Source organism: Limanda limanda, chromosome 10, assembly GCF_963576545.1.
Source record: "Limanda limanda chromosome 10, fLimLim1.1, whole genome shotgun sequence".
In the NCBI taxonomy this organism is placed as follows: domain Eukaryota; kingdom Metazoa; phylum Chordata; class Actinopteri; order Pleuronectiformes; family Pleuronectidae; genus Limanda; species Limanda limanda.
Window position 1 is genome coordinate 6,416,197 of NC_083645.1, and position 17,931 is coordinate 6,434,127.

The following is a 17,931-nucleotide window of genomic DNA, read 5'->3' on the forward strand; positions in this document are numbered from 1 at the left end:
ACCATAGCTGTGAATGAGTGTTTGTATCTGTATGTCAACCTGTCCTCTCACGCCGTCAGCGGGGATTGGATAGGCGTTATAGATAATGGATGGATGATCAGAACCATCACTATCAAAGTTGCAGATTAGGAAACACTCACACTAATTGTTTTGTAGCACTCTGCTAAGCTGTTTTTATTATTTTAATTTATTTAGACATGAGGACACAGAAGCAACATTTTGGCACATAGCTCTCTAGCAATGAAGGTGTCATTCTGTTGCATAAAGTCCCCAAAACCTGAGAAAAAAATCCTGTGAGGGGACGGAGTTATAATTTGAACACACTGTATTGTTTGGTGTCATGGAAGACACTTTTGTGTTTTAACCTGGTTTATATTAGACTCAGAATGATACTTTGACTTATCTAGATACGTTTTAACCCAATTCTCCTGTTTTTTAAGGTGCCTGCGGGGAATACAGAGATGAAGATCATATTCCTCCTCTTCCTCCTCCTCCTCGCCTCGGGAGCCTGTGATGACGTCAAGTACATCTCCAAGAGGAACTCAGGTAGGATGAGCGGCCTTGGTGATTCTTGTCTCCACTTGCAGCCGTGCGGATTTGCTGGAAATGAGCCTCTCTTGTCGAAAGTTCCCAGGTTAAGTTGTTTTTGTTTTGAGGTTTTTGTCTCTTTCTACATAAACACTCTAGATAATGCCACCTCCTGTCTTTTCTCATTCGACACCTCGCCCTTGATCCCTCTCTTCTCCCCAAACAGTCCTCTCCACTCTTACCTTTGATGATGTATTAATGTCCCTCGATGCAATGGATGCATACGTTTTCTTGCCTCTTCTCAGACAAAATGCCTCTCCAAACTCTATCTTCGAGCTTAGATAGATGTGTGTGTGTGTTTGTGTGTGTTTTATTGCCTCTCTTTCTTTTCTGCTGAGGCTGCGTAATGATCAGCCTGTCTGACTGCTGCTGTCATTGTCGCTGCCGTTGTGCTCATTTGTGTATCAGCAGCCAGCCGGTGACAGCTCTGCTGATGGTCTCTCATTCCCGATCGATTTGTTGTGTCTTGCTGATCAACAGCACTCAGAGAGTCTGATTAGTCTATCAATGTTATGTCATGCTGTCTCAATAATGCTTTGCATGATACTGTACGGTTAAGTATCAGTAACATTGAGGTGAGCCACACTCCCTGTTCAGCCGTGTTGCTGTCTTTGTCTTTGAATAATGTTCTTCCTGGTTCCCAAATTATCGAATGAATAGGAATTCTCGAGTTATAAATATTGCCAGCAGTATTTGTAATTTTATTGTCGTGCTAGCAAGTCCTGAAAGTGATAAAAACATAGAAAATTGCTCACCGATTTTTAGCAAACTCAGGTCATCTAATTATAACAATCCAGTTAGAATTGATTCCCCTGTAATGTAATCCTGTCTCACAATTTTGCTTGCTTGTAAGTGAGAGTGGAGGCCCTGGCAGTTTAATCAGGGGAATTTGTGGCAACCATAACAATCCTTTAGAGATCCTCTGTAATTACACAAACACACACAGCATCAAAGAATTACATTACCGTTTTTTATAAACTACTGCAAGACTTGTAAAGGCATTAAACTACTTTTCTCAGTTGAATTATAGTATTTTCACATTATATATTTATGTTGATGTTTTTCTCCCTTGTTTAAAATGGGCTAAAAAAGAGTAAATAGTCATTTTTTCCATTTTCTTTATTTTATAAAGAGGTTCTGGTTGGCAGATTGTGTTATCTCCAGACAGAGTCAGGCAAACAGTTTTTTCCCCCTGTTTTTACACTGAGCCTACTTAGTCAAAAGTTTTAAAACAATGACATTTTCCATGTTTTTATTGAAATTCCAGCAGTTCAAGTCCAGTGACATAAAATGGAACAAAAAAGCTTAGTGAGTACTAGAGAGCTTTGTTTCACTGCACTGTCACTCTTTGCCCAGTCTGCCCAGTTTCCTTTACACCCACTCTTCAACATGCGGACGTGTGGGTGGGCTGGTGGGAGTTTTTGTTTGGTATTTGTTGTGTATGTGCGTGTGTGTGTGTGTTAGCTCACAGGCATGCCAGCATGTGTGAACAGTCCACTTCATGCCATAGTGAACAGTGACTGTCTGTGTGTGGGTGCAGTTCTGTGCATGCATGCATGTGTGAGTGTGTGTGAGAGAACTCCCAGAGTGTCCTGCAGTGTAAGCTCTCTGGATGTACACTCTCCGTCTTTGTATGTGTGTGTGGGAGAGGTGTGCACAGAGCAATTATGTGATCAGAGCAAAGCCAAGCGGACATTTATGTGGGCGAACGCTACAGTCAGCCAAAGATAAGCTATTAGATCTTTTCACTCTCATTGTGTAATTATGTATGCAACGCTTATAATGTCTCCAGAGGTCTGTTTTGACATACATAGCCAAGCAAAACTTGCGAGGCAGATAGTCTGTTGCTGTGGACAGATGGGTCGCTGGCCTTTTCGGTATTATTTGTTCTTTTCCAGAGGACATGACCGAACAGTTATGGTGGTAGTTTCCTGTGTTTCTTATTTTGCTCAGGGGATGATTGAGCCACTTGCCTGTGTGCAAGTGCCTTCGCTACTTCAGCTTTATCAGAGTGCTTTTGCTTTAGATGTCTTGTGATCTTTGCAAAGGGCTTCTGACAGTAAAGGCGGTAATTATTCTTATCATAGACTCGTTGGTGTTCACTGTTTGAGGACATTTTCACTTCGATATATGGTTGTTGAAGTTTACTTCCATGTGCAGTTTTATCCATGGAAGGGGGTTTTCTTTGGAGTGTGTGAAAACTAGAATACACAAATTGGACTGTGCTTTTTGGTTAATCTAGAAAATTGACTTGTGGAACCTGTAAATGTATATTAGGGGTCTGTTACTTCCACAGTGATTTAAAGATGGTAGGACGTTCTTCAAATGATCCCGATGATCTTGTAATAATACCTTTTTGGCTCATCAGTCTTTCTTCACATTGAAGAGTGAAGTTTCCTGTTCTCATATTTTGAGAGAGCCCCATTGGATCTTTGGAGTAGGGTGTTGTGGTTTGATAGGGATGTTGACCATCAGTCAGGATGTAATGCACCTAGCACCCTGCTATCTAAAATATAATGGATTCATTATTATTAATGTCGTCCAAGAAATGTCTTTGAAATTACATATTAGCAGTTTACTGGCCAAACTGTTCAAACTTCATCTATCTTTACGCTTTTTTGCTTGTGCTCATCGCTGGAGGAAGCAATGGTTTCCTGAAACAAATAATATTTATAGCATGAAATCAATCCTCAAGTTTTTATTTTAGACAGAAATTATTATGGATATTAATAGAAAGTTCCCACGATATGTAATACATAATACATTAATCACAACAAAAGCAAGTGTAAACCTTGACTGATAAGCTTGGGTCATCTAATTCAGAATTCACCCCTTACTTTTTATTGCTCAAATTCAGGGCACACTACTACTATGCTATACAGTTCTTCTTCAAGGATGGAGTTTATTCACTGACGATCTCTATGCCTAAAATGTGTGTGTAAATATACGAATACGAATTCGTACGAATGGCAAACTTGATCTTGAAAAAACGTATGATGTGCAAGTATATAGATGTTGATACAGTAATTGTTCTCAAAGCAAATCTTTCTAAATCTTAAAATGACAATGCATATCATGAAGTGCTACATGAGTCAGTTCCTGTTGGTTGTTCATGGTATGTCGTGGCAGTTAATAAGCTTGTATCATAATAATACAATACAATATATAAATAAATATAATGAATATATTTTGTTTTACAATACTTTTGAATTACAATACCATACTTTTGATCAGGCTATCAAAAGTATTGTATCACTCCATAGCCTAAAACGCTATGGAGTGATTGCGACACATTTTAACTTTTCTTTAAATTGGGGAAAGCATCCCAGTAAGCTTAGCTAAACATGAAAACTGGAAGCAGTGGGAAACAGTTAACCTTGCTCAGCCCACAGCTATAAAACACCTAGGGCATAACAGCAATCATGTTTATGCTTTGTTTTATTTTATCCACCTGCTGGCTTTGATTTAGCGTACAAATACCAGAGTGGCATTGATCTTTTAATCTAGCCCCTGGCAAGTAAGCAAATAAGTATATTCACCAAAAGGTCAAACTATGCCTTTAAACTATTTTATAATATTTATAGCTATAATGGTATGCCACGACTGTCAAAATACACATATTCCTGTCTAAGAAGTTACTAGCAAAGCCACTGAGTTTCTTTCATAAAGTTTTGTACCTACATACAGATTTGAACGAATAATCCTATATTCTAATCTCAAAACATACCTTTCTCCTCGTTGATGAATTTCTTCTGAAAAGTCTCTTATCTTTCCCAGATGCAATGAACTTGTCTGGGTCAAATTTTTCTCTAAAACATATTCAGAATGCATAATTAAATACATGTGTATATAAATTATGAATAATGACAAGCATGATAACTGGAGAGACTTTGTGAAAGAGTATGATGCTGTCAATATTTTTACAACATAGTTTTAGTAACTATTTTAATTAATGGATCAATACATGGTGAATTTGTAAAAATTGTGGAACTTACCTCTCAATATACCTCCAGCGATGTAACTAGAAATAAATGAAGTTAATTTAAACGGTTAACTTAAGCAAAGACAAGATTTTTAAGTTCGGTAAAAACAGGATATAAATCGAAAGTGGGCTTTTTGTCCAATCAACTGCAAAGTTGTCAGCTCTTCAAAAAGTCACCGGAGACAACTGTGAACTTGTTGTGAGAAGACCTATATATATACAAAACTAGTGGCCATGATTATGTTCATAATATTTGTATCACAAATATTTAAATATTGATAAAATTAAAGTTAAATCATCATTTTTTTAAAGAAACAGGGAGTATTTGCAGTAAGCAAACATTCATTGGGTGAAACAATAAGCAAAGACAGTTCCCTGTTTGATATGTAAATATCGCTCAAGGATTCAAGTCCCCTCTTGGCAACTTCTTTAAAAAAAAAAAAAAAAAAGCACATTTGAAGTAATATTATGACAAAACACCTGTTAAGTAATATTCTATGTCATTTTTTTTAAATGACCAGAAATAAGGTCCACACTTGGTCAATATATAAGGACAGTCCACTGTTGGTGAGGTAGAGGTGTACGTGTGTGTGCGTGTAGCTGGACACCATATGGATAGGAGCTTGCATTTCCTCGTGTCAGTTTCCCTGCTGTGCTCTGATGCAGCATCCTCTGCAACAAAATGGGACAAATTGTGATGAGACACAGCAGACAGCAGGAGGGTGGGGAGATACTTTGACGTCATTCAAAGGATCTTTAATATATCTACAAGAATATTCTATAAAAATCTATGAGTCTCATCTTAAAAGTCCTGTTTTGAAAAGTTTTACTCTGTACAGATGTGTTTACAAAGCTCTGAATGAGGAGGCACTGACACTCACGTGGCAGCAGCCTACGTTTATAAACAATGTTTATTTTATGTTACATTCATGCTTATGTCTTAACAATATTTCTATAAATAGAGGGCATTTATACTTTTCTTCATCTTGCGGTATAAAACAAACACTTTTTTGAAGTGAATGTCCAAAAGCTAAGGACTATATTAAAAAACGATTTGTCTGATAGATACCGAATATTGCGCTGTATGTTATGTTGCTATAAATGAAGGCTCTCTCTGTCTCTGCCTCCTCTCCGTCTGTCTCTGTCTCTCCGTCTCCGTCTGTCTCTGTCTCTCGATCTGTGTATGTGATGAAACAGTGAAATAGTGCCGCTGATTTTACACCTGCTTTTCTTAAATGTTAAAACAGGTGCGGCTGCCATTGGTTAATACGTCAGCTATTGCCTCTCTGATATTGCACATCTAATTGAGAATGCTTTAAAACACATAATGCAAATGCCTCAACTGCTGTTCGTCCTTTTTAGTTATGTAAAACCGCAGCGTGGTCTTTGAATTAAAACGTTTTAAATGGCCACAAATCCTCAGTGAATACTCCAAAATGCTCTTATAAGATGTTACACAGCTTTGACAGAGATCCTGCAAGTATGTGTAAAGTCAGAATTATTCCTTAACGTTTTATGATATTGACCGATGATGCACCTATATCTCCTCTTAAGGTGGTGACTGTGATCTAGTGAGTGAAAAGCAGTAGAATGTTTCATTTTCACACAAACTTTCAGACTTCTCATGCCATGTATGGAAGCATCTTTATTTCTTGTGCTTCACTTTGTCTTTAGAAAACAGTGGGATTTTTTTTAAATGCGTGTTTTCATTTCCAAAAATGTGTTTTTACCTTAATTAAGCCTTTGTACACATTGCATGGTAGAAAAAGAGAAATCAGAGTGACGCTAATGGCAGTGAAGTAAATACATCTACACACGGGGAGAACTGTTACTTAGATTAGCCCATTTTAATGAAAAGTGCTAATGAGCCCGACAGTTGCTAGCCAGGCATGGAAATGCTGAAAATAATGCCTGGAAGTCATGCAGGCACATTTGTGGATCCACACTCACACATATTAGACCCTGTTATGCAAAATGACACACACCTTTTCTCACACGCTTCCTCTTATTCACTCAGGCAGCCATACACTCACACATACACACAGGGCTGCAGTCACAGCATAACACCACATGTACAAATACAAGTACACACACACACACATAAACATAATACATATTAATTGCGACACTGGTAATAACAGGAACTCCGATTTAGTTCTCCTTTCATCTTTGGTTTTCATCTCATGGTTTTCTTAGTCGAGGCCAGATCTTAACAGTGTCGCTGAACCAGACAGAACCAATAGATTATCTGAGCAGAGAGATTTAATGCAGACTCTTATCTAAATCCCTGCAAGGCTTACACAGGAAGAAAGTTAATGAGACACAAACAAAGGAAACATAAAGCAAGTGAGTGAACCTGAATGTGCTCTCGGTACATACAGGGCTGTTTTTTGCAATGTTTAGTTCCCCCCTCCAACGAGGTTATGTGTTCACCCCGGTCGGTTTGCTTGTTGGTTGGTTTGTAAGCAATATTAAACGAAAACTACCTGACATATTACCATGTTATTTGATGGATAAGGTCAGAAAAGAACCCATTCAATTTTAGTGGGGAAACAAAACAGGAGTTACAGCAAGACTGTACGGGAAGGCATAGCAGTGATATCTGACGGTAGTGATTACGTGTCATTTTTACATATTAAACTTTCTCTATATTTCTTCTAACTACACTTTAGTCATACTTCTTTCCTTGTGTCTTCCGTATTTCTGTCCTTCCCTCTTTATTTGAAGTCTCTAATGACTCTGTGCTGCTGGCCCCGCACATGAGGTGCTGATACAGATGGTTTGCTATGTGTGTGTGCGTCAGGGTGATTGAGTGCCGGCAAGTGCCCTTGTATGTGTGTGTCTGGGTGTGTGTGTGTGTGTGTGTGTGTGATTGCATTTTCTGATGCAGCTAAAACCTCAGATCAAAGAGTGATATAAATCTCAATATGATCTAATCGCAAATTAACTCTGACCATGCAAAGCAGAGGAGAGATAACAGAGTATAAGGTTTTTGTGTGTGCGCAAGTGTGTGTTTGAGTGTGTTTGTCATGCTTTAGTGTTACGATGTCTTTATTGTAAAGATTATAACATAAAAACTGTGTGTTTGTGTACGTGCCGACTTGCTTTGAGTGGGACAAGGACAAAACACACACACACACACACCCTCTGTGTAACTGCACACTGCAGCTGATTTTGCGTTAGAAAGCACCTGAAGTTGAGCAGATTTCTAACTTCTGATGCAGACAAATTTTCCACAGTAAAACGTTGACTCGCTTGGTTTTCACGCTTGGCTGTAATCGACTTTGCTGCACAATGAAACATGAATGTCAAGCTCTGTGAAGCAGCAGCTTTCTTTAAAGATGACTGTTAGAAAAATGTAGATTTAACAAATGATAAAAAATAAAATATAGAAATAATGTAGAAAGTGCAAAAAGACAAAGTAGCGTCCTGTGCACAAGATCCCAAATGATTTCACGTTTGTTTTTGGAGTGTTGTGAATTCCTCTGCCACTAGTCTTAGCTGCTTAGAGTGCTGAGGGCACAAAGACAAATTACTTATTCACCACTGTGGAGAATGCAGACAGTGACGGAGAACAGGAGAAACAGAGCAGAGGCTAGGAGACATTCAGTATTTATACGTTCTTATTGTACTACAGCTGCTTGGGAGAGACAGCGAGGCAGTTTTGTAATGTCTGGGATACTGAATGGTTCAGGTAAGTGATGCAAGTTACATCATGAGGTTTTTTTGAATTATACTCCGAAGTTAGTTTCAGGATGCATTTTCCAAAGATCTGAATAAAAGTATTGATATTAGCAATATTACAAACATGTACTTATTTGTGTATTTGCAGTGAGTCCAGTACATTTAAAATTGAAACTTTTTAGGATTTACAGACCACACACATTTTCTGTTTATTAATGCAAAAGAAAACAACTGACACATTGGATCCCACTTTCACTGTCATCTGGTCATGAGGACCAGGAATCTGCTGTATAATGTGTTTTATATATTTTTTAACCAAAATGTGTTGCCGTGCCCTGAATTAACGATTAAAATTGATTGATAACGTGTTTTCAAACCACCCACATTTAGTCCTCGGACTACATTGTAACTTTATCCATAGAGTAATGCTTTAAAGTTTTGTAAAAGCAATAGTTATATTGTAAAATTGTATATATTCTCTCGCTGAGAGGTAGAAGAACAAACCTTTTTCACCTGACAGAAGTATTTAAGAGTGAAATGGAAGTAAAGGCCACTGAGACTTCAACGGTTTCTTCATCTTTTTGGTTTTAGTAAAATGTTAAAGAAAGAAATCCCTCAGCAGCTATCGGTCCAAACCTGTCACCACTCCGCTCTGCTAATACTGATTCATCTTTGGCTGGCATTTTAACTGTATTTCTACAAAGCCTCTCCTCCTGGTACTTTGTCTTTCCCATGACCTCTCTGTCTCACTTTTTCCACTTTGTCTTTCACTGTCTAATCGGCTTTAGAAGAGGCTCCCTGCTATCAGGTAGTGATGTCAAGGAAGGTGCCTGTTTATCTGGAATAGGGAAAAGTGAAAAGGTAAAACAAGTGGACAAAATTGATGAAACAAAGGCCTGTTCTCCCTGAGCAGTGTTGCAATTACAATCCTCTTTTGATGAGCATATCTTCACAGAAGAAAATTATTACCTTTTTCACAAGATCTTCTGAAATGGCTCTGACAAAGTTACTGGTTCCCCTTTAAAAATTAGGTACAAAAGTGGATTGTAGTGAAAATCCAAGCAAACCAGCAAGACACAAAATATCTGCCAAGCATGATTTCATCAAAGTCTACAGGACGGTCTCCAAGCAGCTTGATGTCCATGTGACCACAGCTGCTAATGTTATTAAGATGTTGGGACTGTAGCCAACCTCACTGGATTTGGGGACAAATAAACCCCAGATTAAAGAAGGATTATATCAGCAGGGAAAAAATGTACTTAAAATAAATCAAAATTGACTCCATGAAAGAGAAAGGCCCGGACAGGCACACTTTTGAAAAAGAAAAGAGCCTGACTGGAGTTTGCCCCCCCCCCACACAAAAAAAGAGAGCTTTCTAGTAAGTCACATCAGTTCTGAAGTGTCCTGCTGTGAGTCCTCATCCTAATCCAACAGAACATCCACGAGAAGAGCTGAAATTCAGTTGGGAGAATAGACGCATGGAACTGGATCAGTTTGTTTTAGAGGAGTGGGACAATCTGCCAGCTGAAGCTGGAAAGTGAGCAGATCTCATTAAGAGCTACACAAAGAGCTTTCACACAGTGATGGCCTCCAAAAGTGTCCCCCAAGATATTGGGTTAATATTTTTGTCCAGCGCATTTTTATTTGTTGTATGACTTAAAATATGGTACATTGAACATCAAAGGCAATGTTGTTTTTTTGCTATGGGAACCAGATGGTTTTAGATGTGATCTGGTTTACAGACACCATTTTAGAGGATTCACAATCTGATCTCACTGTGTTGCCTCTATCATTTTCGACTTGATGATTTGTAGTTTTTTTTCTAACAAACCTTTTAAACCTATGACGAAAGTTGAATCACCTTTAATTTCTGCCTCCCCTATGTCTTTAGTCTTCCTCTGCCTCGCCCCTACTTTGTCCCTTTCACTCCCTATTCTGTCACTCCCCATCTCTCTCTGTCTCTCTCTCTCTCTCTCTCTCTCTCTCTCTCTCTCTCTCTCTCTCTCTCTCTCTCTCTCTCTCTCTCTCTCTCTCTCTCTCTCTCTCTCTCTCTCTCTCTCTCTCTCTCTCTCTCTCTCTCTCTCACTCTCTCTGGTACCCAACGTCTTAATGTCTTTGGTGAGCTCCAAGGTCATATTAAAGATTCATCCAGTCTTTGGTTCTGCAGTCAAATATTGATAGAGGCTGACGCCGCTTTGACTTTGTACACCTAAGGGTTCCATTCGGCATGTGCTCACACATACACGCGCACACATTTTCTATGTTCATACACCTAAAGTGCACACAAATACCAATAAAACATGTGTACATACACTAGCAAGAGTGAAAATAGGTCGTCAGACATATGCACCTATTTCATTGTATAAAATGTTTGACTCTTTCAGTGTTTTATGACTGGTGTGACATTCAGACACATTTGTTGTGTCACTTTTGATGCACGTAGGTTGTAATGTTTTCATGAAGCTATATCAAACTTTTTTCTAAATACAGAAAGTAATTTGTTGGGGCGTCCTCCACCCCTTCCTGCAACAGTAAAGCACCTTGTCATACATTTATACAGCTAATATGCTCAGCATTGCACCAACAAAGCTGCTGCTGAAGAAGAAAACTGCAAGCTAGTGAACATGCACGTTAACAATACTGGATTTGAAACATTTAGGAAACAGGCTTTGCAGATTTTGCTGTCCATCAGCAGTCTTGATATCCACTGCATATATAGTTTTCCCTTGATGGATGTCTTAGAATGTGTCGCTTTCTTGTGGTTACATAGCTTGAATATTTCCATTAAAGTAATTTTCTCTGCATTGTCGTGATTAGAATTTGACGTGAGCACGAACATGCACAAATCTCATGATTCTCAATGCAAATAACATAAGTCTGATGTTGAAACTCTTCACTTGCGAACAGACTTCTCTGTGAAGCTGGAGCCGCTTGTGTCCACGGGTTCTACTCATCATATTTGTACATTAATACTGTATGGAAGTTGAAATAGGTTGGAAGAAATTAATTTTAGGATAAGAGGCCTTTAAAAAAATCAAAAAGTCCTCAACTGTATCTGGAGGAACTGTTTTGCATGTTATGTTCACAACAAAGTAGTCGTATAGTTACTATAGTAAATATTTAGTTTTTCTCATAACCACTGGCTGATTATTGGCTGCTTATAGCTTGACTACATGATATGTATTTGTATTTATTATACAGAAAAGGATAACAAGTAACATAATACTTATAATTCAAATTCATGACTGGACTTAGAAGCCAGGATGACATATTTTTCATTCGTCCACTTGCATGCTTGCTGAAGTCAGTGGTCTAGGTTAGTTTAAGTCAAAGGTAAGGCATGTAGTGGTTAGAGTAAGATACTGAATGCAAGTCTTCTTATGGTCCCCCAAAATGACCTATGAGAATGTATGTGTGTGTGTGTGTGTGTTCTTGACACTAATGGATTTGGACAGGGGGCCCAGGGGAAAGAGACCATATACGGGCCTCTATTAATTACCTCCTTAACACACACACACACCCAGAATACCTAGAAAGACTTAAGCATGCAGAAATCTAGGCTATCACTGTCACACCTCTAGATAAGGGTCCACACACAGGGTTATAAGGTGTAATTGATTCCTGAGGTCAAATGGTTTCCTAAATATTTCCCTCTCAATGATCAAATTTCCCTCATTTTGCTTGTTCTCTTCTCTTTTAGCTTTAAATGATCGAATCCTCTTTCTCCATCTCTCTCACACACACACACAGATGAGTTCCTCTGTCCGTTCCCTCTGTTTCTATGTCTTTATCTCAATCTCTTTCGCAGTGGAAGTCATAAATTTATTATAGCGTGATGAATTATAAAAACACAGCTTCACTGCAGGATTCACACAAATCTTTAATGCACACACGGATATGTACATTACCACACACACATACGTGCATGAACAAGCACACAAATGCAGCGGCAGCACTAATAAATAAACCGATTACATTTGCATTGGACAAATAAGCCTGGAAATAAATTAATGTTGGAACACCTGCCTTATTCATAGAGAGAACACATATGTGCGAGATGAAATACACTCAGCCTCTCACACTGCTGTCCAGAAATATCCGGAGAAAGAGCAAAGCACACACAAACACCACAGATAAATGCACATTCAAGCACATTGCTATTTACACACTTGAGAAGGGGTGCTGAAAAGTAATGATAAAAGAAGGTCAATCTATAAAATATGACGCATGATTGACAAATTTCCTTCCAGATTAATGATGCAAGGTTATCTGTCAGCTAAATCTAAATATTGCATCACTTGGTGAACTTGAACTTGAATACATTTGAACTTATTACTACATTTGCAAGGCAATGAACGTTGGATTTGATAAATTGCATCACTCTTCAAATTAAAGTTCTGTTGATGCAGATGATATATCTCTACATGAAACTGAAAACTGTTTTACATCTCTGTAGATCTCTAGCTGCAAAATGTATTTATCACCAACACAGCAGTTTCGTTATATACCATACCTACAAAAACATTTATTCTGTCTATCACTACAACTTACATCAGGCTCTTAAACTTTCCTGTCTCGTCTCTGAGACGCCGGACTGGAACTTTTAGAAGCTGTAGTAGCAGAGAGTGGACGCCATCGACTTTTAACGGAATCTGCTCTGTCACATATGAACAACTTGTATCTTTTGAAGCCCCGGACCAGAATCAGCCCTTCAGGGTCAGAGCATTAGTTTTAGCTTGGCTCACCGAGCCAGAGAAGTTAAAAAGTTCGGATGACATGTCCAGCGTGCTGTGGAGCTCCTCAGGTGATCCCGGGCCTCCCCATATCGATATGTGGTGACTGGAATGTGTAATGGCATTTCAACAACCACCTCCCTGAAGAATGTTCATACAAGCTGTCAGCCAATCACCTGCTTTGTCCAGAGAAGAACACCTGACAGGGTTGCACGTGATGTCTGTGATTAAGACTGAAGAAGACACCATAATACAATAAGGTGATTGGCTTGATTTACAAGTTTCATAGCTGATTTTTGACATGATCGGACATTAGGATAAGGTATCACAGAGAGGAATGGGACACTTCAGTATGACGACAGGATGGCATTCCCACACCTCCTTAAAGGGGGGCGGTCTCTGGATTCAGAGAGGGGACTTATGCCCAGTCAAGCCCTGCATGCAACACAGTTTTATCACAATTGCCCACCTGGACAATCACATGTTGACACCAGCTTTTGTAAAGCTGCTGCTGACGACAAACCGATGACTGACGACACACCGATTCAGATGAATTGATGATTCTTTGAGCGAAAATGAAACTGAGTCAGAGCCCATTGACTTGACCCTACTAGACCCTACATGATACAATTATGATTTTTTTATATAGACAGCTTCCCCGGTTTGGTCAAACAGATGCATCAACATCCATTTTCTGTTAGATAGATTGATACATTGAGAGTTTCAGTGACAAGGATGATGCAGAGCTACCCCACCAACTCCTGTGATGTCGGCTCAGTCACATTGAGTTACAGAGACAAACAGTCCAGCGATGTCCTGACGTTCAGACAGAGATCTCCAGCGATGGAGAGTCCGCCGCTGATGGAGACTGTGATGTAGCTGTTGTGACAGTGCTTCAGTCACCAGAGATTCTGAGGGCTTAGTGTCAAACAATGTCCGTTCCAATGGCATTGACATGAGTGGAACTACTTATGCTGCTGGACCTTCATGGGCCACTGACACACATGATGGAGTCAGACACACAGTGACTCCCACTCGTGAAGAGCCACGCACTGCAGCTACTTGTAATTATGGCAATCAGACACTGCTGGTTTGCCAATTGCCAGCGTTACTTGTGATGGCAGAGCTGCAGCTGCTGCTGGTCCCAGTGATGGAGCTTCAGCTGGTGCTAGCTAAGCTAACACAGCTGCATCCAGCTACAGCCACCTCTCATGTTGCTGCTACAGCTGCCACTAATGCTGCTGTTCTGTACTTTGTCGTGACAGACAAGTGCATAGCAGGAGAATGTATTCATAAGAATCCACAAATGCTTCCAGTTTGTGAATGGACGCTCATTTGGTTTTTGCATGTTGAAAGAACTAACCTGCATTGACTGTAAATGGGAAGAAAAAAAGAGTGAAGAACATCTACTCTCTGATTGCCAGGCACCCTGACAAGCCCAAGTGGAGGATTTTTAGAAACGATCAGGGAGATGTTAAGAGGAGGGAGGCCATTTGGCTTCTTATAAACAACTGAAATCTACAAGGCAAGCCTGGATGGACGGAAAATCAATATGCTGTTTGCAAGATCTGTCTTGTGCATTGACAGCAACATAAGAAAGTTCTAGAAAACCACTACTTTATAAAAAACTTGTCATGCTAATATCTATGTCTTGAAAAAAAAATCATCTTATCAGTTGTTACAGAGGTCTGTCTACCTGTCAGTTTGAGTTATTTTTCACTATCACAACACAGGCAGGTACTACAAACACAAATGAAAAGATGAGAACATCTGTATATTTGGATGATCGCAATGAAGACGTGATGACAGTGTTTGAAGTCTTCCAAAAGAAAGGCCCTGTTTGAAGAATCACCAGTGTAAACAATAAGGGCCCCTAAATTCAAACTGATATTGAATGGAATTGTCCTCGTGTTTTGTCTTAGTAAAATAATGAGACTACATCCAAGCAAATCTCTCCAATTTTCTAAATGGGATAACATCTATATAGCAGTGGATATTTGCTTTGACATGTAAACAAGTGTATAATCTGATGGCCCATATACGTGATGCTTTACTTTCCATTATTAACCTTGTACCAGCAACATAAATTATCTCATAAATTATGGCTACAAAGGGTTAGCATTGGAGCTTGACTGACATTTTGAAAAGCAAGTTTAGGTTTTGTACAGGTTCTTTAAAGTGTGCCCCCCATCCTCCTTTTTCAACTACAACCATTCTCCAAAACGCAGACTTCCCAATCCAATAATAAGCACATAGCAACAGCATGGAGCGCAGGGTCTTAAACAGGCATTAATAAGCGGGGTGCAGTCAAAGAGAATGTCGAGGGTGGAGAAAAAAGAGATGCTGAAAGGAGAGATGAGGGAATGGGAGGGGAGGGGAAGAATAGAGAGAAAGAGAAAAATCTAACATGAAGTCCTTGCTGTCAGCCAGTGTGTAATTAAGTTCTGCACTCTGTCACCATCGCTCTGTACAACTGGTAATTTAACTGGGTCTGAGCCAGGAGAGCAGATCAGAGGAGGGGAGAGCAGGGACAGGAGGACCAGAGAAGAGGAGGGAGGCGAGTGGAGGAACAGAAGGAGGCAAGAAGTTAAGAGAAGTCATTGGAAGAGAGACAAAATATTAAACATTTAAGAAGAGGGGAGAGCGAGTGGAGAATGGAGGCAAGAAGAAGCAAAGGGTGTAAGAAGAAGTGAAGGGGGATGCAGAGAAAGAAGGGAAAATGTTAGGTGGGGTGACAGCAGGGAGAAAAGGGGGGAGGACAATGGGGAGAAGGGAAGAGGAGAGCAGCACAAAGCAGCAGATAATTGAATAGAAAACTAGATTTTCCAGCTGGCTTGTGGCGAATGTCTCATAGCTGCCAGTTGGCTGTTCACGTTGATTTAACATTCAGGGTTCATTCACAGAGTGGCAGGTCAGACGGCTGAGTGGCTTCAACACATCTGACCATTTAAGTGGAAAATAAACATGATAATTAAAGCACAAATACAGCCCTGATCCAAACGCATAAGTGTTTTCACTTCCGTTTCATTGATTGGATGTGTATATTAAGAGTGAATGGGATGTTAATCAAGCACACTCTGCACGAACCTATTCTTATTGAAACTGAATTCATTACATAATTCTCAGCCATAGTCCCAGGACGAACACACATTTTCTTCACATCACATATCTGTCAATGCTTGGAAGAAGCACAACCAGCCTTATTTACATTGAGAGAAAAGGCATTTCCAAAATCCTTCAAACCAAATTCTACTCCACAATCAAAACGATTTGAGCCATTTTCCAATTTTTTTGCCCAAAAAGGCAATTTGTTTTTACAATGTGATTCAAAATGCATGATTGCACCAAACGTATTCATACAGAATCGTGTGGTAATGCTTTTGTACAAAGAGAGCAAAGACGTGATTGATTTTGGGCTGCACTCGGGAAATACAACTTTTTATCCAGATGGTTACGAGAGTCTTTGAGAATATTGGAAATATTTTCAGACCTCAGAAACAGCAGGACGTAATGTTAGCCAACCTTGTCATATTTTTTAAACTTGTAAACAGGTATTCATCTAGTTCCTTTGCAATGTAGTTGTTGCAAAAGGCTTTTCTGACATTACAAAGCAAGAAAAACAGAAGAGAGCTCATAACAGTTCATTAAGGTGATTCGGTCATACGGCTATAAAAACTAGCAAAATGTCTACTGTAAATAAAAAGATAAAAAGATATCAATATGCTTTTTTTCACAGCAGACAGTGTGTATTTGCGTGAAAGCAGGGAAAGAACAGGTTTCATGGTTTGAAATTGTAAATGCAGACTAATCGACTCATGCGATCATTAATGGAATGGAGCTATTGTAAAAGTTGGTAGTTGCATCTGTACCTTTCCTGCTGTCATGAGTCAAAAAGTCTGCTGTAAAAAAAGGTCTGTGATAAAAATACAAAAGGCAAAAAGACCTCAAAGCAAAAGGTCTGATCAGCCACAATCACTGAAAGCAGCTCTGTGGGCGTGCAGGGCCTTTATCCTAATAAGTTAACATGAACACGTTTTCATATTCACCCACAGTATCACATGAATTATGTGGCTTGTTCCAGCTTTTTATTGAAGCTGCGTTAAATATTCAAACTAAAGAACCACAACAGGAGAAAAATCTAGGTTTAATAATTTTTCCACATATTTTCCACATAATTCAACTGGACACATATCTACTATGACAATGTCCTTTTTATGCATGCAGGTTACAATATATTAATAATGTTCATTTTATCACTACTGTGTTTCATCTAAACCTAATTTATGTAAAGTAGCATCTTCATTCTGCTATAAAGCATAAGCCCATCATGAAATGACAAGAGATGCAAAACCAACTATTCAAACCGAGATATGAGATGATATTAGAAAAATAATTATTCTGCCTCTATAAAACACGTAAAGGTCAAACACCACATACCATAAACCCAACATACCACGCTAATGACAGCCCAATCAGAAGATAGGAAGTCCTGGCGCAGGGATTTATTTTGCCCGGCGATGGCGAGGTGTGTAGTTAAGCAACAGAGTAAATGGCTTTTCATTGTCCAGAGTCTCTGGGGACAGGACAGAGGGAGAAAAAGAGAGGGATGAGTCTTGGAGAAAAAAAAGAGCGTGTGAGATGTGACACTGATGAATCTGCTACCAAGTCTTTGACCTCTCGTGTGAGTGGGGATATGTGCATACGTGTGTGTGTGTGTTTGCGTGCCCAAAAGAACAGTCGGGGGGGTGGTGAGAGTGTGGCAGATTTGCTCCATGGGGAGTCTGAATGGACGAATGCACAAGTGGGCCTGCGTGTGTGTTTGTGTGTGTTTGTGTGTGAAGTGCTAAAGCATTCGACTGAAGGGCAATTAAAGGATAGTGTGTGCACGTGTGTGTGTGTTTAAACACTGGTGAGTGTGAGGGCGCAGTGCTGTGTAGCTGTATA

The 17,931-nt window shown here is 39.4% G+C and overlaps 1 protein-coding gene across 1 annotated transcript in view; it reads left to right on the forward strand.

Moving 5' to 3' along the window:
- The first annotated feature begins 461 nt into the window (after positions 1 to 461).
- The window catches only part of il1rapl2 (interleukin 1 receptor accessory protein-like 2), a 300,837-nt gene continuing 283,367 nt past the window's right edge, over positions 462 to 17,931 (forward strand). The window contains exon 1 of the mRNA XM_061080135.1: positions 462 to 546. Coding sequence (XP_060936118.1) covers positions 462 to 546 — 85 coding nt within the window. The remainder of the gene's footprint in view (positions 547 to 17,931) is intronic.